This window comes from Ursus arctos, unplaced genomic scaffold, assembly GCF_023065955.2.
Source record: "Ursus arctos isolate Adak ecotype North America unplaced genomic scaffold, UrsArc2.0 scaffold_2, whole genome shotgun sequence".
NCBI lineage: Eukaryota > Metazoa > Chordata > Mammalia > Carnivora > Ursidae > Ursus > Ursus arctos.
Genome location: NW_026622874.1, coordinates 99,392,103 through 99,415,414, shown reverse-complemented (window position 1 = coordinate 99,415,414; position 23,312 = coordinate 99,392,103). Strand labels below are relative to the sequence as shown.

Here is a 23,312-nt window from a genome sequence, read left to right as displayed (position 1 = left end):
ACTTCGATGACTTTCTCTAGTTACAAAAATAGTACACAATACTTGTAGAAAATTTAGAAAATGCAGATGAGAAAAAGTAGAAGAGCGTCTCCACCCAGACAAAATCTGGTGACCATCTTTTCAGCTTTGTTCTGAGCAAACAGAACGGGAGCATTCTTCTCATTTAATCTCTGTGTTTGTGTCTTTAATCATAGCTCTTCAGTGCCATTAAATACTCTCCTACAATATAATTTTTAGGTGAATAAATAAACATGCTTTGATTCATCCAAAAGGGAGGGATATTCTTATAGTATTTACTTTGGTTTACATACGTATCATTCGCTTTCCCCTTTGGAGTTCTTTCCATGTCAAAACAGGTAGGTCTTTAAAAAACTATGAATTTGGGGCGCCTGGGTGGCTCAGTTGTTGGGCGTCTGCCTTCGGCTCAGAGCGTGATCCCGGGGTCCTGGGATCGAGCCCCACATCAGGCTCCCTGCTCCATGGGAAGCCTGCTTCTTCCTCTCCCACTCCCCCTGTTTGTGTTCCCTCTCTCGCTGGCTGTCTCTCTCTCTGTCAAATAAATAAATAAAATCTTAAAATAATAATAAGTTAAATAAAAAAATAAAAAAAAATTATGATTGTTTTATAATTGCAAAAGTAGTACAGGCTCTTTACAGAAAATCCAAACATTATAGAAATAGGACCTAGAAAGTAAAAAAAAAAATTCTGTAACTCGACATTTCAGAAACGCCTCTAAACATGTTTAATGGCTACGTGGTATTTCATAATATGGACAATATTACAATCTCGTTGGAGAAACTTCTATTTTTTGCCTAACCTTTAGAGAGTCCATCAGACTCCCAGGACAGCTGCTCGGGCCCGGGGTCTGCATCCCTGTCACGGGCTCCTCCGCACGCTAGCATCTCCCATCGCCACGGGACAGAGACCAAAGCCAAGACCCAGGCCTCGCTGCCACTCTGAAACGAAGCCGTGGACTTTATTTGAATTTCACTTTTCCTTGCAATACCCCTTTTTCTGTCCCAGGACCCCACGCAGGACCCCACGTGGCACGTGGCGGTCCCATCTCTCTAATGTCCTCCATCTGCGATGGAACCTCCACCTTCATGGCCCTTCACGACCTCCAGATGTTGGAAGAGTCCTGAGGGGCTCTGGACAAGCTCTGTTGGCCGTCTGGCTCCGTCCTGTCCCATGCAGATGGTAGCTGTGCGTAGTCGGGACCTCCTGGGCTCTGACACCAGCCTGCCTCGCCGCCCGGCCCCAGCAGTCCCCCTCCTCACCGTGCGCTCCCGTGATAATAACGGTGGGCACATGTGCAGAAAGCACTTTGCTCTGGGTGTGTTTCCAAACGCCTTTATTTTGCTAGATCCTCCCAACAGCCTACAGGGCTGGAACTGTGGTTGTCCTGCTTTGCCCAGGAGGGAGCTGGGGTGGAGCGTGGGGACAGCCTTTATCCAGGCTCCTGGCATTCCTGAAGCATCTCAACCTCTCTGCTCCCCCCACGCCAGCCTCCACTGGGGGGCCTGCTGTCCATGAGGGGCTCATTTGTTCTGTGCTTCGAGGCTCAGTTCAAGTACAGTGTCCTCCAGGAACCTTCTTCCTTGGAACCCACCTCTCCCTCCTCCACGGCTCTGCTCTACCAGTGGTCCTTCCTTAGGGTGTCTACCAGGTTTTAAGCTTCATGAAGAAAATTCTGCATTCTTCTCTAGAACAAGGCTTTAGATAGGGCCGATTATACATGTTTATCCAATCGAATTGAATTTTAGAAAGGCGTTAATGCTGAGAGGGACAGATGCCTGATGCAATGGCCCGGGGGGACTTTTCCATCTCCATGGGGACCCCAAACACTGTTGCTCACATTTCCTGAATATTTCATTTGGAAGGGTGAGGCACGGGGTAAGTGGTTTTGGAGAACAGGACACTGCATATGCTGCAGGGCTGCAAGTATGGGGAAGTCGAGGTGGCATCAGGGCAGTGAGGGTTGGGGAGAATTATAGAAGGTGACTGGGGACAGAGAGGGAGATTAGTCATGAGCCTGAGTATTGTCTACATCAGACTTTCAGCAGGAAGCCTGATGTGAGCTGTCTGTCTTAAATCAACCAAGCCTGGGGCGTCGCAGTCAGCTAAGTGTCTGACTCTCGATCTCAGCTCTGGTCTTGATCTCACGGTTGTGAGTCCAAGCCCCACATTGGGCTCCACACTGGACGCAGAGCCTACTAAACAAACAAGCATCCGAGGCTGGTTGAACCAACCTTGAATTCCCAGGATAAGCCCCGCTTGGTGTTGACGTATTGTCTTATGTATTGCTAGATTTCATATACTCCTATTTTGTTGGGGATTTGCGTGTCTGTCTTCATGAAAGATACAAGAGAATTTTATTGTTGCCCATTCAAATAGGATGCTATCACATAGCAGTACAAAAGCACTTTCATTGTACTGATAGCACCATTTTTTTTTTTTTTAGTAACAGCAAATTTTTAAATGTTATTCAGAAATTGCATTTCATTGACCTGGGGTTGAGTGGGAAGAATATGACATTTGTTGAGCTCATACGGGGGTAAGAGGTAAATGCTATTATGTCACATGTGTTATCTCAATTTACAAAACAGGTGTTGTTTCTTTTACTTTTGTTCTTATTAGGCAAGATAAAGATATGCATGGTTTTCTCTTCGTAGGTAGAATATGCTGTCTTAAGAAATATTACAGAATTGAGAAGAATCTATAGCTTTTATAGCAGCCTAGGATGTGATCGCTCTCTGGATAACACCTTTCTGATGACGAAGCTTCACTTCTGGAGGTTTCTGAAAGACTGCAAATTTCATCACCATAACATAACTCTTGCTGATATGGACAGGATTTTAAGTAGTGAGTATTCCCGGTCCTTCGCGTCTTTTGGTTTATTATTTTTTAAAACATTTATTTATTTATTTATTTATTTATTTATTTATTTTATTTATTTATTTTATTTAATTAATTTATTTATTTGAGAGAGAGCACAAGTGGGGGGTGGGTTGCACAGGAGAAGGAGAAGCAGACTCCCTCATGCCCAATGCAGGGCTTGATCCCAGGACCCCGAGATCATGACCTGAGCTGAAGTCAGATGCCTAACCAATTGAGCCACCCAGGTGCCCCAACATCCTTTGGTTTAAAGAGTAGTATAACATCATGTCACCATGAAAGCAGTCAAGAAATGGGGAGGGAGTGAGGAAGGCAAATGCTGGGAGCGGCATTCCAGAAATCAACACATGGTCAACTTCTCAAGGTGCTTAAAATGTACTTGAGACAATCCTGTGAAATAATAGCAGCAGTAGAAGACCGGCTACAGCAGGGCCGAATCCAGCCCCCTGTCTGTCCTTATAAATAAAGTTTTATTGGAGCACAGCCATGCCCGTTTTCTCATGCACTGTCTGTGGCTGTTTGTGCCCGATGACACTAGAACTGAGGGGTTGTGGCAGAGACTGTGTGGCCTACAGAGTCTGAAATATGTACTGCTAGCTCTTGACAGAGAAGTCCGCCTGTCCTCGATCTACCGAACCCACTGAGACTGTGAGATCAGAAGCAGAGAAGATCAGGGGCGCCTGGGTAGCGAGTCGTTAAGCATCTGCCTTCGACTCAGGGCGTGATCCCGGCGTTCCGGGATCGAGTCCCACATCGGGCCCCTCCACTGGGAGTCTGCTTCTTCCTCTCCCACTCCTCTGCTGTGTTCCCTCTCTCGCTGGCTATCTCTCTGTCACATAAATAAATAAAAAAATCTTTAAAAAAAAAAAAGAAGAAGCAGAGAAGATCAGGGAGGGCTCGGCGTAGTGGATAAATCACTTGAGGTTGTCTTGGGCGTGGGCATGATTTCAAATGAGAAAGTTTATGCAATAAACAACAGCTTTGAAGGTTTCACTCCTTTCAGCTGAATTCCGGGAAGCAGGCCTTGAAAACCTCAAAGTATCTACTTGAAACACGAAATATTAGAACTAGTACCTATTTACCTGAAATTCAAGTGTTTGACACTTAGACTTAGAAACCATTTAGAATTAGAATCATCAGTCAAATGTGGCTCAGACCACCTTGAAAAACACTGGCACAAGGTATCTTGTAAGTTTCTTGAAAAGTGACCCGATCGAGATCTTTCGAGCGGTACTTAAGTTTTAGGTGGATGTTATACGCTGTTCACAATATTCACTAGAAAAAAACAAAAGATATTCCATGATACTTAGTTCTTTGAATTGTATACCAGGAGCAAATAAAATAGAAGGCTTTAGAAAATATTAGGCAAGAATGAGATCTTGATCTGAAACTAATGATACATTATACGTTAATTAATTGAATTTAAATTTTAAAATTGTAAAAAAGATTGAAATCTTGGTATGTTGAAAATACGGTATTTTATGTGAATGTTACTAAGGGTAAATCTTAAAAGTCCTCATCACAGGAATAAAAGAAATTTTTGTAACTGTGAAGGTGAACAATGTCAGCGAGACCTGTTGTGGCGGTCATTTTGAACATATAGTGAATCGTGTCACACACTTGAAACGAATACAATGTTATATGACAATTATACCTCAATTAAAAAAATACTAGGCATCCTTTCCAATTTTCTTTATTTTAGCCAATAGCGACATTCCAGTTGAAGAAATTCATTCTCCGTTTACAACAATACTTTTGAGAACATTTCTGAATTATCTCCTGCAGTTGGCTTACCACATCCACCACAGAGAATACCAGTAAGTACTACTTCCGGAGCGCTGGGAGGGTGAGGCCGAGTTCATCGCTGCGGTAGTCACAAGGCTAACTTTGCTGCTTTCCTTCAACGTGCACTATCACTTTACATACTTCTGAAAGGAAGGACCAGAAACAAAAGCGTTTCACAAATATTAACCACAAAACCATGAGATACCAGATTAAAATTCAGAAGACCCTTCAAATGCGAGTCATGTTTCCATACTCAATGGTGTTCTCAGCGTTTTAGTCAGAAATGGTCAACACCAACCCTTCCTTAGGGCAGAATTTCCTGTCTTCCTCAGAGAAAAATTGATACTATACCTTTTTTAAAGAAAAAACTTTCAATTTTGAAATACAGTTAGTTTTACAGAAGTGTTGCCATGTTAGTACAGTGAGTTCCTATACACTCGTCACTCAGCTTCCCTTAGCAGTAACATCTTACGCAACCGGTGCACTTACCAAAGTGGAGAAATGAACGTTGGTATACTACTGTGAATGAAATCACAGACTTTATTAGGGTTTCTCAAGTTTTCCCATTGATGTTCCTTTTCTGTTCCATGTTCTTTGCATTTGATCGTCCTACCTCCTTAGTCCCTACAACCTGTGATGGTTTCTCGGACTTCGTCTTTTATGACCTTGACACTTTGGAAGACCATTGGTCACTTATTTTGCAAAAGGTCCCTTGATTTTGGCCTGCTGGTGTGTTTTCATCATTGCCCCGAGGCTTGGGTTTTGGGGAATACCACCCAGGCGGACTGCCCTTGGCATCACATCCCATCAGGGGAACGTGACACCGGACTGTCTTCTTGCTGGTGATGCTGACCCCAATCGCTCGGTTAAAGTGGTGGCGGTGCCCAGGATTCTCCACCGTAAACACACTGTTTCTCCCCTTCTGTGCTCTCATGGTTTGAAGCAAACTACTAAGTCCACTCCACACTCAGGGAGAGGGAATTAGGTTCTACCTCCCAGACAGAGGGGTGACTAGATGTGTCTTGGCAGAAACAGAAGCCCATCGCTCTTTCTGTGTTTTACCAGACTGATGACTGAGAACATTCACCCAAATGCCTGCCGTGTAAAAGGTAAACACAAACCCAACAGCATTATATTTATGATCATCTTTTTTTCAAAATGTAGCTTTGTGATCATTTTTTGACTGTGTATCTTTCCCTTATGTCTTTAGGCAGTTTATTCAGTGGGCAGCAGCGGACGCTCTATTCCATGAATTACGTCGACAAGTGCTGGGAGATTTATACAGTTTACTGCAGACCACACGCAGCTCCTCCCCACGAGCCTTCCATGAAGATGCGACACTTCCTCTGGATGTTGAAAGTAACCACTCATGATTGAGACTGCTTTTATATTAATTAGAGTTTTGGTGTTTTTTTTTTTTTTTTTTGAGAGAGAGAGAGCAACTGTGCATGAGTGGGGGGAGGGGCAGAGGGAGAGGGAGAGGAAGAATCTCAACCAGTCTCCATACTCAGCATGGAGCCCGACTCAGGGCTCAATCTCATGACCCTGAGATCACGACCTGAGCCAAAATCAAGAGTCAGATGCTTAACTGACTGAGCCACCCAGATGCCCCAGCATTTGGTTTTCATTAAAGAAAGGCAAGGTATTGTAGCAATGATACACAAATAATGAGGTGAAGATCTGGGGTGGATTTTCATAGCTGTTGAATGTTTGCTGAGCCTCTTTGGACAGAAGCGAGTAATTCCAGGATCTGTGACAGACCTGAGGCGGAGGGAGCAACTGGCTCCTTGTCCTTCCGAGTGAGGGGAGGGGCATGGGTAGCCGCAGTGCCTTTGTTAACGTGGACCTTGCCATGTAAGAGAAGATGGGATGGTGAGGGAAGTGAATATCATTTAAAAAAATGATTGTTCATCAAAAAAGTAATTTAAAGAAGTTACTAGTTTATAAAATAGCGAGGACATCTAATTCATACAATATTCTTTACTCACTATTGGCAGTTTTTGTTTATCTATGGGAAGATAGATAAAGTGAGAAGAGTCGAATACTAATAGGGAATAGAGTGCTTTTAAAAAGTCTAACAGTATCGTATGTGTACAGAAAACAGACGGTCACCTAGTGTCTACTGCAGGAAAAGAGCTTGTTAGAAGTGTGTGAGTTTTGGGGGAGGAGTATTGTACAGCTGTTTATTTGTTCACTTTCCTCCTTCTTCATGGCTCCTTATTGAAGAGACGAGGTCATCCGTCTGTCTAGATGGGCCAGACTTCTGGTTCGGGCTGGCAGCATCCTCCCAGAGCTCGTTACCATGTTCTTCTTTTCCCTGTATCCCCACTACTGCGGTGCAGTTAGAGGCTTGTTCGGATTCCAGGTTTCTTCCCCTGACAAAGCCACAGGTGGTTCTGTGTACTTCCGTTGCTTCGCCTCAGGAATGTTTCCGTTTAGTGATGTTGAGATGGACCAGCAGGTTCACATGGAGTCAGTATGATCTTTCCATTAGAACAGATGAACCTGGTTTGCACGGTGCTTAGGAGAGAGCAGAGGGTGGGCCAGTGAGAAGCTAGCCCCTATGAGGTGCACGGTCACCTGATCCTTGTTTTCAGCAGCACTAACTTAGGGGAGACTGTGTGTCCTGGACCAAATGCTCTCTGGTTCAGTATCTCTGAGAGCAAAGCTTCTGTTTGCAGCTTTGATGCAGACAGGGCCTTCTCGACAAGTCTTCCTGTGTTCAGCCCTCCCTGGAGCATAACTTTCCGAGGGGCCTCCTCCCTGAGTGCCTACAGCACCCTGACTCCGGAGTCCTCTAGCCAGCGTTTCCCCACCTGTGCAGCTGGGTTGATATCTCACATCTGGACCATCCATTCTCCCACCCCTCTGTCCTGTGTTTATGCCTCTAAAGACACTTCTTTTTAGAGGGATTAGGGAAGGTCTAGAGAGGTAAATAGCAGTGTTAATCTAGAATGCTTTTCAAAAGGGTCAGTTTCAAAGATATTCATTTCTAGAACATCTCCTTTAAGTGTTACATGGATATAAATTAACATTAAAAATATGTAGCTATTTAGGGGCGCCCGGGTGGCTCAGTCAGTTTAGCATCTGCCTTCGGCTCAGGTCGTGATCTCAGGGTCCTGGGATCAAGCCCTGCATCGGGCTCGGGCTCCCTGCTCAGCGGGGAGCTTGCTTCTCCCTCTCCTGCTCCCCCTGCTTGTGTTCTTTCTCTCTTTCAAATAAATAAATACAATCTTTTAAAAAATGTAGCTATTTGTAATAATAGGCCATTATGGTTTAATTGGTTGTTTCTTTTGCAGGACTTCAAAATGATAAATAAAGAATTAACAGCAACCAAATTTGTGGAGGTCATCGCAGAGGATAATCCTTTCATACATGACGGCGTAGACAGCAACTTCGAACTTGAGGTTTGTAAAGAGGTGTGACAAACAGCACAGACACAATTTAGGCTGTTTGCCTGGGATACTGAGAACCAAGATTTGACGGAAAAGCATTCTGGCCCCAGTGCATAACTATGTGTACGTCTGTATGCGTGTGTATATTTACACACGTGTGTATATCTGTGTGTGTCTGTGTAGCTGTATCTCCTTGATTGTATTAGAAAACTGGAGTGCACATAAAAAAGAATATTCCAGATGTCAGGAAATAACAAATGAAGTCAAAAGAATATTAAACTACAGCTGACCTTGAACAACGCCAGGGTTAGGAACAACGACACCCCCACTCAGCCAGAAATTCAGGTATAACTTCGACCCGCCAATACTTCACTACTCATAGCCTGCTGTTGACTGAAAGCCTTACCGATAACATAAACAGGCGATTCACACACATTTTGTATTACATACTGTGTTCTTACAGCAATAAAGTAAGCTAGAGACAAGAAAACATTAAGAAAATCATAAGGAAGAGAAAATATATTTACAGCACTGTCCTGTGTGTATGGGAAAAAAATCTGCACATCAGTGGCCCCACGCAGTTCACACCTGTGTTGTTCAAGGGTCAACTGTACGACGCTGTTTCCTGGAGAATTGAGCAATTTAATACATGTTTATGTTTCTCTGGCTGACATGTCCTATACCTGTCAGACACTAATTGATCTCCTCCTAAGTGTCTTCAGTTTTCAGCACTGCTTGCCGAGGGGCTCTGGGCAAGTTGGCCACCCCAGGCTCAGTCTTTTCTTCTGTAAACGGAAGTGCGGCAACTAGTTGGCCCCACTGTTTTTAGTATCTGCCAGACCTCCTGAATCCCCCCCTGCCCTGGCCCTGCTGCCAGGAGTCTACTCTTTGTCCTCGTGGCTTTGCCTCTTCTGGACAGGTCCTAAAGATGGCATCTGTGTAGCTCCTCCCACTCGGCTAAAACCATTTGCGTTCAGGTCACCAGTGACCCCATGATGACCCGCCCAGGGGGGCCTGCCATGGCACCTGAAAGGCCGTGTCTGCCACCTCAAACACGTTCTTCCCTCCATGTCCTTGGTCTTCCACTTCCCTCACTGCTGGTCCCTTTCCAACTTGTTTGCTGGTTTCTCCTTTTCTGCCACACTCATCCTGTCCAAGTGCCATAGACTCCCGCCGGGGTCCCCTTCTCTAGGTGTGCTCACCCCTTGTCTCATAATCTTAAATGCCACCTTTCTGAGGACAAGGCCAGTGTTTGTACCTCCAACCCAAATCACGCTTTCCAGCTTGACGGCCTAGCCAGAGTGGCCCCTCAGGTTTCTCACAGCCCAGACTGTCCCCGCCTGCGTACCTCAGCCTCCCGTGTGTGGAGGGAGGATGGCACCCCGCCCTTCAGTTGTCAGGCCCCGTCTCTGTCTCAACGACGCCTCTCTCTCATACCCACATTCAGATCTTCAGGAGATCCTGTTGGCTCCACCTTCAAAGCATTTCTAGAATGTGGTGCCTCCTATCACCTACACTGCTTCATCTGGAAAGTGGCTCACCCATCCTCCTGATTCGTCCCTTGTCCTCCTACCTCTCAGGGCGGCAGCCAGGTCATGTCACTCCCCTGCTCACACCCCCAGCCTTCCCATCTCACTCAGAGTGGAGGCCCTCAAGACACGGATGGCTCCACCTTTCTGAGTCCTTGTCAGACCACTGAGTCACACCTTCCTCCCTGCTGTCTGCGGAACGCAACTGTCACACTCCTATCTCAGAACATTTGAACTTGCTGTGCCCCACTCCGCCATTTATTGTGGGGACTTAAATAACAGAAATGTAGTGCCTGCAGTTCTGAAAGCCAGAGTCAGAAATAAGGTAGAGCTGGTTCCTTCCGGGGCTGTGGGAAAGGCTGTGCTCTGGGCCTCTCCTCTTGACTTGTAGGCGTAAGCGGCCATCTTCTCCTCATGTCTCTTCACATTGTCTTCCTGCTATGGGTCTGTCTCTGTGAACCAACTTCCCTCTTATGAGGACAGTGGCCATGTTGGATTAGGGCCCACCCTAATGATCTCATTTTCACTTGATCTATAAAGACATTATCACCAAGGTCACATTCTGAGGTGCTGGACTCCAACCCTTTTTTCGGAAACACAATTCGGCCCATAACAGCCTTTCCTTTGGTCCCCCCAAATCATGTCTTTCGTATGTGTAAAGTATATTCACCCCATCTCATCATCTCCCAAGGGCTGTCATTCCAGTGTCCACACTGGGTGAGCTTCCCACCTGCCTCTGTGTAGCTCCCACCTCACGACGCTTGTGAGTTCCTTCTGCTCTTATCCAAACTGTAAGAATAACTTCATCTTGAACAAAAACTTTAGGCTGCTTTTCTCAAGCTGACAGGCAAACTCATAAGCCGGGACACACACAGTAGGCTGGAACTGCAAATCTAAGGCACAATTTTTTTTTTTTTAAGATTTTATTTATTTATTCGACAGAGAGAGACAGCCAGTGAGAGAGGGAACACAAGCAGGGGGAGTGGGAGAGGAAGAAGCAGGCTCATAGTGGAGGAGCCTGATGTGGGGCTCGATCCCATAACGCCGGGATCACGCCCTGAGCCGAAGGCAGACGCTTAACCGCTGTGCCACCCAGGCGCCCCCTAAGGCACAATTTTTATCCGCCTGACGTTGACAGAACCTCCACAGTGCCAGGTGGGGTCGTATGCTTCAAAGTTTGCTCTCTGCTGGGAGAGGAAGAGTAGGAATGGCGTGAGCAGAAGAGCTAATAAGAAAACAAAACTCTTCTTGTAGGTCATGCTTCCAAAGTGGATGTTTGGTGTCACCTCAAGGCTGGTGACAATAGCTGCCTGGCTAGGGGCAGGGACCCACTGGCCTGTGCTTTCACTTAAGACAACAGCTACGAGTCCCAGCCGCTAATGATCCAACACGTGGGATGACAGGCACTTTACACCGGGATTTCACCTGACCCTCATGACAGAGTATACGGTGCTGACCGCACCCTACTGGTGGAGAAACTGACGCTCCGCGTGATTCAACGAGCCAATGGCAAAGCCTTTGGAGGAGGGGGCTGGCATATGGGTAGCACACTTTGGGAGCTTGGCAGGTAGTGAGTGAGTGTTAGGTGGGGGTCACAGGAAGAGTCAAATTTGGGCACAAGAAACAAAGTGTCCTACCTTTGAACTAAGCAAATGTCTCATTTAGCAGCCTGACCCTTCTTTGGGCAGGTGTCAGCAAACTGTTAGCCTAGGGGACACTGGGACTGTGGGGATGCTAAGCAGATCCCTGGGCAGCAGGAAGAGGCTGACCTGGTGCCTCAGGTCAAATCAGTGAGCCTCTTCCAGCTCAGACTCAAAGGGCTCTGGGTTCAGGACCAACAGACATGACAGGTGGATGATCGAAGTCCAGGCAAGCTGTCCCCCCGTGCAGGTGCTGCCCCGGTAGAGGCAGGTCTGTGTGTCAGGGGCACACACAGCAGGGAGGGGCGTGGCTGCCAAGTGGGTAATTCCTGCACTTGTCACTTGGGTTCACAGGTGGGTTCACTTCTCTAAGTTGTTCAAGAAAAAAGGAAACCCTGGGTGCGCCTGGGTGGCACAGCGGTTAAGTGTCTGCCTTCGGCTCAGGGCGTGATCCTGGCGTTATGGGATCGAGCCCCACATCAGGCTCCTCCGCTATGAGCCTGCTTCTTCCTCTCCCACTCCCCCTGCTTGTGTTCCCTCTCTCTCTGGCTGTCTCTATCTCTGTCGAATAAATAAATAAATAATCTTAAAAAAAAAAAAAGGAAACCCTTTTGAAAATGTTAATTAGCTAATATAATATAAAATATTTCCAACAAAATAGCAAAATGGCTTATAAATCTAATAACAGAACACACGTAATCTTTTAAATGTTGTCATTTTTGTTTCAAATTTGTGTGTACCTATGATGCTTGAGCGTTGAATGAGGTGGCATTCTCTGGAAACAGAAACCAACACCCAGTCGAATTGCTGGTCCACCTCAGGCTGCGTCAGAATGAATAAGACCCTTTATATTTTCTTATGTTTCAGCTGGTTTTCCTGGAATTCTTTGAAGCTCTCTTAAGCTTTGCACTCATCTCTGTCACTGAACAAATGACTAAAGCCTATTTAAATTTGCCAAATGATGACCTGTCTGGAAACAAACATGGAAGCCCTTATACGACGAATCAGGTAAAGGTATCTTAGAATTTACAGAGCAAGAAATGGTTTCATTCTGGAATGGTTAAACCATATCAAAACTACCTTGGGCTTCTGTAACCCTTCAGGAAATAATTTAAGACTTAAGAAAAAACTTAAGCCTTCTTTTCACATTTTGAAAGGGTGTATTGTCTTTTTGGTCATGACCCAGGACGTACCCTCCTCGCCATAGTAGCGGAGATGTCCTAATGACGGTCAGAGTGCGTACCAACACGCTGGGTGGACCAGGAGCCTTAGAACATCTGAGATATTTTGTTATGAAATGTTTCATTACGCGATCTAGTGTTTACAAGAGTAGAGAGCCTGTCCCAGGTGAAGATGCTAAGAAACAGCTCCTGAGTGTACATGAGATGCTAGATGGTTCTCTTAGGATGGGGCCGGCTCATAGGACGGGCCTGCTGAGCACAAGTCTCCACTACAAGACCTCAGCGGAGCAAGGGCAGTGTCAGCCACCCTCCTGAAGGATCTAGCAGCTGGGGCAAACTGACACAACTAGTTTTGGGTGAGGTTTCAGGCTAAGTAGGTTTAGAGGATTTCTGATTTTCGGGCCATTCATTTGGACCCACAGGGAGAGTCTTGGGGGCCAGTGGAACCTCACAGCTGGGAAACTCTTCAGACCTACACATACAATGTCATGTTTATTGTGTCAAGAGTGGCTCTTCCCACAAATCCCCTGATGTGTCTCAGACTCCTCGTGAGATGAGAGCTTCATGTTCAAATTCACCGCACAGTTCACCCCACGAACCAGATATGCCTTGCCCGGGTTTAGGATATGACTGATGGCCTCTCCAGGTCGTCTGGGAGCCTGATCATGGGCCATGTTCTGGAGCTTTGCTCTGAGGGAAATGAATGTCCACCCCGAATTCGTCCATGTTTTCATGGATGGCATCACATGGACTCTAATAGCTAAGTGTGAGCACGGTCTAGGGGGTCATCCTCAGAAACTGTCTGATCATGTTCACTTCTGGTTTTTAATATGTCATTCCAAATGTCCAACAAGGCAAATCATATTCTATCCATACAATGGAGTATGACTCGGCAATGAAATAACTCGTGATACAGGATACAAGGATGAATCAAAATAATTACGTTGGGTGAAAGAAGTCAGACAAAAAAAGGTACAATTATATGAAATTCTAGAAAGTGCAAAGTAATCTGTAGTGACAGAAAGCAGATCAGTAATTGCCTAAGGATGAGGGTGGATTCCCAAGGGGCACAGGAAGCAAGTTTGGGGGTGATGGATATTCTCGCCACCTTGACTGAGGTGATTGTTTCACAGGTATAGACATGTCAAAAATCATCAAATAGTAAGTACACTTTATGTGTAGCTTAACTGTAAATTACACTTCATTAAAATTGGGGGGGGGCACCTGGGTGGCTCATCGGTTAAGTGTCTGACTTTGGCTCAGGTCATGATCTTGGGATTCTGGGTCGAGCCCCGTGTCAGGCTCCCTGCTCAGCGGGGAGTCTGCTTCTCTCCCTCTCCCTCTGCCCCTCCCCCAGCTCGTGCTCTTGCTCTCGCAAATAAATATTTTTAAATTTTTATTTATTGTTAAAGGTTTATTTATTAGAGAGAGAGAGAGAAAGACGGGTGTTGGGCAACCTAACCCACTGAGCCACCCAGGTGCCCCAGTAAATAAAATCTTTTATTAAAAAAATCATGGGCGTGTCTCCATGAAAATCCCAAATCCTCTTATGTATTTGTCCTTGCTCAGAACATCCAGAACAGGAGTTCGAGTATAGGAACAAGCCAGGAATCAGATCTGCAGGACGCCAGCACCAAGTCATCTTCAAGCAAGCTAGGACTCATGCTTGATCTTAGCAAAATAAGGAGATCAGAGGTTCGTATTTCAACCAACTACGTAACAATAGTTACCTGGTTGCGGTATCAACGAGCTTTGCGTACCTCCTGTGTGATCAGCACACTTCTGTGTGCTGGCGATCTGCAGTGAAGCAAAAGCCTGTCCCCTCGCGGACTTCACATTCCAGGGAGGATGGGGAGACGAGTGGATGGCAGTGACAGCTCACACTCCGGGGTGTTTACCAGGTGTCACGCACTCCGCAGTAGGAGCTCATTTAACACCCCAAACCACCTTCGGGTGCTGTTACTATCTCTAGGAGGGAGCTGAGGCACGAAGTTAGGTAAGCTGCCCACAGTCACGCCTCTAGTAAGCACTGGAGCTGGGGGTGCGTATGCAGCAGTCTGACTCCAGAATTTGCACCCGTTACCACAATGCTCCACTTCCTCACACTTACGAGGTGTAAGGGCTGCGGTGAAAAGCAAGGCAGGCTATGGAGTGACAGGATGAGGTAGTGACAGGTCTTCTGATGAAGTGACATTCAAGCACTCATGAAGTGGGGAAGCAACCATGGGATTATCTGGAGGAAGACTCTTCTGTGCCGAGACCCTGAGGTGGGGCATGTTTGGGTTGTTGACAGACACGTGGCTCAGCACGTCAGAGTGGCCTGGGCACGGGAACTCAGTGGGGCAGTGGGGCCAGACCAGGAGAGCGCGGGCCATGGTGAGGACCCGGCTTTCCTTCTGAGTGAGGAGGGAGGGCCCTGGAGCCGAGGGTTAGTAGGCTCCCCGTGGCTTCACTGTTGACAAACCGGTAAGAAAGGTTTTGGAATTACATGTAGGTTTGTTGAAGACTGTGGAGTTTGAGAAGGAAAGACATGGCCAAGATGATTCTAAGCCTTTTGGCCTGAATGACTGGGAGATACGGTTGTCATTTACTGTGAAGGGAAGCTTGGGGTGGGGGACAGGAGTTAGGGGGCTGCTTTTGGACACGTTAAGCTTATGGTGTCTGATCAAACATCCAGGTGGTATAGACGGAGACACAAGCCTGGGGTTCAAGGGCGAGATCTCATTGGAGGCAGAAACGTGGGTGTGAACAGCATATATCCACTAATTAATGACGTTAATATCAGACCATAGGTACATTTAACAGTATGTGGTAAACACTTTCCCAACAGACCCAGGGAAGACTTTCAAATCTTTGGTTTCTTGGGAGGAGAGTTTTAGTGGATACAATAACTGTTATCCATTTCCTTAATTGTACAAATAGCTATATATATTTTTTAAAGATTTTACTTATTTATTCGACAGAGATAGAGACAGCCAGCGAGAGAGGGAACACAAGCAGGGGGAGTGGGAGAGGAAGAAGCAGGCTCATAGCAGAAGAGCCTGATGTGGGGCTCGATCCCAGATCGCCGGGATCACGCCCTGAGCCGAAGGCAGACGCTTAACCGCTGTGCCACCCAGGCGCCCCAAATAGCTATATTTTATGCAAGTTAAACATAGTCAAAGATAGTCTCTTGCTTAAAGAGAATGGCCTCATTAATAATTTTCTAATTATTTATAATGTAGCAAGTTGGTTTTAGTCCACAATGATGCAGAAGTCATATTTTGCTTTATTTATTTTTTTTAAATGTAAAAGCCCAAGATCAAGAAGTCTCTAAGTGATGAAAGAATTTCCAAAATGAACTTTAGATCTCCAGGAAAAGGGCTAACGTTTTTTTTATCTCAAAATGGTGAGTATTTTCATGATTGAATTCTAATGTTTGCACACTGTTGCTTTATAAATGATAGGAGGTTTAGAAAAATGTACAACTATCTTTTAAAAATATAATTAGGCTGCTTTGACAGTATGTATTGTGCAATGATCACCACAGTATGTTTTGCTAACATACATCATCTTCTACAGATAACCAAAAAAACATTTTTTTCCCTCTTGATGAGAACTCTTAGGATCTACGCTTAACAATTTTTGTCTATATCACACAGCAGCGTCAACTATAGTCGTCACGCTGCAGATTACATCGCTAGTACTTATTTATTTTACAACTGGAATTTCATAGTTTTTGACCACCTTCATCCAATCCACCCTAACCCCAACCCCAGCCTCCGGTAACCACAAATCTGGTCTTTTTTTTTTTTTTTGAGTTTTTTTTTTGTTTAAAATTCTACATATAAGTAAGTTCATAGAGTGCTTGTCTTTCTCTGGCTGGCTTATTTCACTTAGCGTAATGCCCTCAAGGCCCGTCCATGTTGTCACAAATGGCAGGGTTTCCCCCTTTTTAATGGATGAATAAAGTTCCATTGTATATACACCACAACTTCTTTATCCATCTATCCGTTGGACACTTAGGTTGTTTCCATGTCTTGACTGTTGTGGATGATACCACAATGATCGTGGGGGAGCAGACATCTCTTCCACAGTGTTTTTGTTTCCTTTGGATATCTTTCCAGGAGTAGAATTGTTGGGTTATATGATACTTCCATTTTGAATTTGCTGAGGAACCTCCATACTGTTTCCCAGAGGGGCTGCACCAATTTACATTCCCCCCAACAGGGCAGGAGGGCTCCCCTATCTCCACATCCTCACCATCATTTATTATCTCTTGTCTTTTCGATGCTCACCATTCTGACAGGTGTGCCGTGATCTTTTTTCCCAACACCAGTTATTGAAGAGACTATCTTCTCTCCATTGAACATTTCTGTCTTCCTTGTCAAGTACTGACTATACACATGGGTTTATTTCTGGGCTCTTGATTCTGTTCCCTTGGTCTTTGTGTCTGTTTTGATGCCAGTACCATACTGTTAACTTTTTATACTGTGTAGCATAGCTTCAAGTCAGGAAGTATGATGCCTCCTGCTTAGTTCTTTCTCAGGATTGCTTTGGCTATTTGGGGTCTTTTGTGGTTCCATATAAATTTTAGAGCTGTTTTTTCTACCTGTTAAAAATGCCATTGGAATCTTGATAGGGATTGCATCAAATCTATAAATGGCTCTTGGTAGTATTGACATCTTAACAATATTGAATTTTCTAATCCATGAATATGGGTTACCTTTCCATTTATTTTTGTCTTTTTCAATTTCCTTCCATCATGTCTTAAAGTACTCTGAGTAGAGATCTTTTACTTCTTGGCTAAATTTATTCCTAAGCATTTTATTGTGTTGATGGTATTGTAAATGGGATCATTTTCTTTAATTCTTTTCCTGATAATTCATTGTTAGTGTACAGAAACCCTATTGATTTTTGTATGTTAATTTTATATCCTGCAACTTTCCTGCATTCATTGATTAGACCTATCAGTTTTTTCATGGAGTATTCAGGATTTCCCACATATCAAATCATGTCATCTACAAATAGAGACAATTTTATCTCTTCCTTTCCAATTATGATATTTTTAATTTCTTTTTCTTGCCTAACTGCTCTGGCTACGTAGGACCTTCCAGTACTATGTTGAATAAAAGTGATGAGAGTGGATCCTTCTCTTGTTTCTGATCTTAGAGGTTAATTTTTCAATCCTTCACTATTGAGTGTGATGTTAGCTGAGGGCTTGTAATATATAGCCCTTATTTTTTAAAAAAAGATTTATTTGAGAGGGACAGAGCATAAACATGGGGAGGGGCAGAGTGAGAGGGAGAGGGATAAGCAGACTCCCCACCAAGTGGGGAGCCCAATGTGGGGCTTGATCCCAGGTGCCTGAGATCATGACCTGAGCTGAAGTCAGACACCAACCAACTGAGCCACCCAGGCGCCCCATATATAGTCTGTGTTATGTTCAGGTACATTCCTTCTGTACCTAATTTGTTAAGGTTTTTTTTTTTTAAATCATGAATGGATATTAAATTTTGTCAAATGCTTTTTCTGTGTTTACAGAGATGATCATGAAATTTTTTCTTTGATTCTATTAATGTGATGTATCACATTGATCGATTGTATATGTTGAACCATCCTTGCCTCCCAGGGATAAATCCCAGTTGGCCATGGTGAACGATCCCTTTATATGCTGAATTTAGTATAATAGTACTTTATTAAATGTTTTTGCTCCTATATTCAAAAGGGATAGGAGCTCTTTTTGGGAAGAGTTAGAGAAGGATTTGCATTAATTTTTTTTCAAATGTTTGGTAAAATTCAACAGTGAAACTATCTGGTCTTGGGGTTCTCTTTGCTGGGAGATTTTTGGTTACGAATTCAACCTTACTACTTATTGGTCTGTTCAGATTTTCTATTTCTTCTTGATTCAGTCTTGGTAGGGTGTATGTTCCTAAGAATCTCTCCATTTCTTCTAGGTTGTCCAGTCTGTTGGAGTATAATTGTTCCTAGTAGCCTCTTATGATCTTTATATTTCTGTGGTGTTGATCATAATGTTTGTTTTCGTTTACAGTGTTGTTGATTTGGGTCCTCGCTGTTTTTTCCTTGGTTAGTCTAACTAAAGGTGTCATTTTTTTTTTCAAAGGATCAACTCTTAGTTTTGTTAATATTTTCTGTTTTCCTGTTCTCTGTTTTGTGTATTTCTAATCTTTATTATTTCCATCCTTCTGCAACTTTTGGATCTGGTTTCTTTTTCTAGCTCCCTAAGTCAGAGTTAGGTTTGTTTATTTGAATTCTTTCTTGTTTCTTAATGTAGGTGTTTATTGCTATGAACTTCTTTCTTAGAACCACTTTTGCTGCATCCTGTAAGTTTTGGTATATTCTGTTTCTATTTTCGTCTCAAGATACTTTTATTTTTTTATTATGTTCAATTAGCCAACATAAAGTACATTGTTAGTTTTTGATGTACTGTTCAACGATTCATTAGTTGCATATAACACCTGGTGCTCATCATAACACGTGCCCTCCTTAACACTCATCACCCAGTTACCCTGCCCCCCAACCCCTTCTGTAACCCTCAGTTTGTTTCCTGATACTTTTACTTATTTATTTTTAAGATTTTATTTATTTATTTGACAGAGAGAGACAGCCAGCGAGAGAGGGAACACAAGCAGGGGGAGTGGGAGAGGAAGAAGCAGGCTCCCAGCAGAGGAGCCTGACGTGGGGCTCGATCCCAGAATGCCAGGATCACGCCCTGAGCTGAAGGCAGACGCTTAGCGACTGAGCCACCCAGGCACCCCAGTTTCCTGATACTTTTAAACTTCCCCTTTAATTTCTTCTTCGATCCATTGGTTGTTCAGGAGATAATTTCCATGTGTTTCCAGTTTTCCTCCTGTTACTGACTTCTATTTTATACCATTGTGGTCAGAGAAGATACTTGATAGGATTTCAATCTTGAATTTGCTAAGACTTGCTTTGTGGTCTAACATGTTGATCTATGCTAGAAAGTGTTCTATGTGTGCTTGAGAAGAATGTGTATTCTGTTGTCAGAATGTTCTGTATATGTCTGTTAAGTCCATTTGGTCTATAGCATTGATCAAATTTGTTTCCTTATTATCTGTCTGGATGACCTATCCGTTGTTGCAAGTGGGGTATTAAAGTCTCCAGCTATTACTGTATTGCTTATTTCTCATTTTTGCTCTGTTAGCTTTTGCTTTATTTAGGTACCTGAAGTAGGCTGCATAAATATAAATGTATCTTCTTGATGGATTAACTGCTTTATCATTATGTAATGACCCTTTTTACTGTTTTTAAAGTCTGTGTTGTCTGGGGATGCTGGGGTGGCTCAGCCGGTTAAGTGTCTGCCTTCAGCTCAAGTCATGATCTCAGGGTCCTGGGATCGAGCCCCACATCGGGCTCCTTGCTCAGTGGCGAGTCTGCTTCTCCCTCTCACTCTGCCCTTCCCCCACTTGTTCTCTTTCTCTCTCAAATATAATCTTTAAGAAAAAGTCCGTGTTGTCTGATATTAGTTACTCCTGCTTTTTTTGTTTTTAAATTATCATTTGCTTGAAATATCTTTTCCACCCCTCCACTTTCAGTCTGTGTGTGTCTTTAAGGTTAAGTGAAGTCTTGTAGGCAGCTTATTCTTGGATCTTGTCTTTTTATCCAATCAGCTATTCTATGCCTTTGATTGGAGAATTTAATCTTAATTTACACTTAAAGTAATTATTGATAGGTAAGGACTTACTGTTGCTCTTTTGTTAATTGTTTTCTGATTGTTTCGTAGAGCTACCATTCCTTGTTTTTTATCCTGCTGCGTTTTTTCGTGTTTTGATGCCTTTGGTATCAGTATGCTCTGACTTTTTAAAATCATATCTTTTTGTGTTATTACTACAGAATTTTTCCCCTTGTGGGTACCATAAAGCTTATATAAAATGTCTTAAAATTGTAACACCCTGTTTTAAGCTAATAACTTCATTAGCGTTCTTAAATTTTACACTTCTCCCCCTCATGTTTTTTTTTTTTTTAAGATTTTATTTATTTATTCGACAGAGATAGAGACAGCCAGCGAGAGAGGGAACACAAGCAGGGGGAGTGGGAGAGGAAGAAGCAGGCTCATAGCGGAAGAGCCCGATGTGGGGCTCGATCCCATAACGCTGGGATCACGCCCTGAGCCGAAGGCAGATGCTTAACCGCTGTGGCACCCAGGCGCCCCCTCCCCCTCATGTTTTAGGTTACTGATGTTACCATTTACATATTTTTTATGTTCTGTAACAACAGATTATTTTTTTTAACTTTTGAACTAGAGTTAAAGTGAATCACGCACCACCATTACCATATTACGGAATCTATGTATTTACTATTACCAGTGGGTTTTACACTACCAGCTTATGTTTTTATGATGTTAATTAGTATCCTTTAACTTCTACTTAAAGCACTCTCTTAAGCATTTCCTGTAAGGCAGGTTTAGTGGTGATGAACTTTTGTTCAGAAAAGTACCTCTTCACTTCTGAAGGACAACTTTGCTGGGTATAATTCTTCATTGACACGTTTTTTTCTTTCAATATTTGAATAGTTCATTTCATTCCCTCTTGGCCTAAGTTTCTATTGAAAAAACCAGTCAGTAGTCGTATAAGGGGTTCCCTTATAGGTAACTTCTCTCTTAATTTCAAAATTCTTTGACTTTTGATGGTTATAATGTGCTTCAGTGTAGCTCCCTTTGGGCTTAACCTATTTGGGGTCTTTATGACTTCATAGATCTGGATGTCCTTTTCTCTCCTTAGGTTTGGTAAGTTTTTAGCCATTATTTATTGCTTTAAATATACTTTCTATCCCCTTGTCTCCTCCTTCTGGAATTTCTATAATGAGAATACCATTTCTTTTGATTGTGTTCCAGAAGTTCCATAGGCTTTCCTCACCTTTTTAAAATTTTTGTTCCTTCTGCCCTGTCTTCTGGGTCTCTGATTCTTTCTTCTGTATGACCCAGTCTGCTTTTAAAGCTTACTATTTAATTCTTCAGTTCATTCGTTGTTTTTCAGCTCTAGGATTTTGGGGGTTTTTTGATGGCTCCTTTGTTGAACTTCTTGTTTTGGTCTTGCATGGTTTTCCTCATTTTGTGTAGTTGTACATTCTTGTAGTTCACTAACTTCTTCAGGAGGATTGTTCTGAATTCTCCAACAGTTCACAGATCTCCACTTCTTTAGGGTCACCTACTACAGCTTTATTAGTTTCCTTCGGTGTTATGTTTACCTGGTTTTCATGATCCCTGATTTCTTGCTTCGGTGTCTGTGCATTTGAGCCAGTGGTATCCTCCTTCAGATTTTACAGGTTTGCATTAGCAGAGGCCTTTGCTCACCCATCAGCTCAGTTTGGGTTTCTGGATGTGTCTGGTGGTACTTTCTTGGGCCGGTAGGGCTTATTATCAGGTCTATTTTGTGGCAAGGCTACTGTCTGAGCTCTGAGATTGGTGGGGGAAGGGTGCTGCTGACTGAAAACAGTTTTAGGTAGGACTAATGGCTTGGTTCCCTGCCCAAGTGAGGCTACAGGATATGCTTCATGGTTGCCTGGGTATTCTGGTCAGGTTGGGTAGGATACTCAGCTGTAGATGAGGCTATGAATTAGCTTCCCTACTCTGGCGGGGCAGCAGGGCAGGGCCCAGGGCCTGCATGGCTTGTTGTTTGGGTACCTGAATCAGGCAAGTGTGTGAAATAAATCCCCTGGCCAGACAGGTTGCTGATTTTGCTCTGCAGACAGGGAAAGTCCTAGGCTGTGCTCTCTGTTCAAGTGCAGGACTGCTGGGTGGGCTAAAGACTGTATCCAGCAATGAGGTGGGGTGGAGGTGGGGCGGGGGGAGTAGTGTTATGAATTAGTTTCCTTGGCTGAGTGGAGAGGGAGAACTGCTCCAAGGCTGATAATGCTCTTTGTAGTCGACTCAAGCCAACCCATGCTCCCACATTCCCTGGCTAAACAGGGCCACTGGCTTTGCTCTGCAGTCTCTCAGCTCTGCCTACCAGACTGCTCAAATTTTGCAGGGCTGTTGCAGCTTTGCAGATGTTCTGGTCAGGCTTTCTGGCTAAGCAGGGCTGGGAGGTTTACTTAGCACAGGATGGAGCTATGAATCAGATCCTCTGCTTGGACAGAGCAGTGGAACCCTCCATACATGAACGGCTACCATACTGTGTGCTTGCGTGTTCCTGGGCAGGGGCACCAACCAGTCTCCAAGGGTAGCACAGCTCTTCATTTGAGGACATTAATCAGGCTGACCTATACCCTGTGGAGTTTCTTGGTCAGATTTCACCACCAACTTGGTTCTGTAGGTGAGCAAAGACACTGTTTGGGGGCTGACACTTGGGTGCTGCAGGTAGGAACTCAAGTCTGCCAAGATCTCAGTGCTGACTGTTGCAAGCCCCTCCCCCTTCTGTCACTAACAAATTCCCAGTGGTTGAGCCCACAGATTCCCTAGCAATTCCCATGGGGTAAGACTGCAGTGGGGGCCCCCAAGAAGTGACCCACATGCTGGGGGAGCTGGATGTCTACCCTGGACTCTCTTTTCCCACTGAAGGAACCACAGACTCAGGGGAGACCTCAGTTTGGTGCTGTGCCAGCCTGGGGGTGGAGGGGAGAATGCAGTCAGCAGGTAGCCGTTCCTCTTACCCTTCCAGTGCTGTTTTGTTCTCTGTGGTGAAGGAGTGCTTCAGCTTCACCCCTGTAGTCTAGGATTCTCTCAGTGGTGTCTTGTCCATGAATAGTTGTTGGTTCTTCTTTTGAAGGGGGAGTGAAGTCAGGCAATGACCTATGTCACCATCTTGGTGATGTCACTTCTCCTGGAGTTGACTTTCAAAAGCATGCTCTTACCAAGTTGAATCAGTCTGTTAGGATGGCTGTTCCCCCAGTGTGGGCCCTGCATGTCCATCTCTCAAGCCTGATACT

The 23,312-nt window shown here is 44.2% G+C and overlaps 1 protein-coding gene across 2 annotated transcripts in view; it reads left to right on the top strand.

The window, feature by feature from the left end:
* RSPH10B (radial spoke head 10 homolog B) overlaps positions 1–23,312 on the top strand; it is a 54,316-nt gene that overhangs the window by 24,324 nt on the left and 6,680 nt on the right. Inside the window, exons 11-18 of one of the 2 annotated variants that reach the window (XM_026516276.4) lie at positions 2,673–2,862; positions 4,598–4,712; positions 5,710–5,789; positions 5,891–6,039; positions 7,980–8,087; positions 12,112–12,252; positions 13,995–14,120; positions 15,720–15,813. In XM_026516276.4, the coding sequence (XP_026372061.1) occupies positions 2,673–2,862; positions 4,598–4,712; positions 5,710–5,789; positions 5,891–6,039; positions 7,980–8,087; positions 12,112–12,252; positions 13,995–14,120; positions 15,720–15,813 (1,003 nt within the window). The remainder of the gene's footprint in view (positions 1–2,672; positions 2,863–4,597; positions 4,713–5,709; positions 5,790–5,890; positions 6,040–7,979; positions 8,088–12,111; positions 12,253–13,994; positions 14,121–15,719; positions 15,814–23,312) is intronic. The other variant, XM_057315511.1, reaches the window with a different exon arrangement.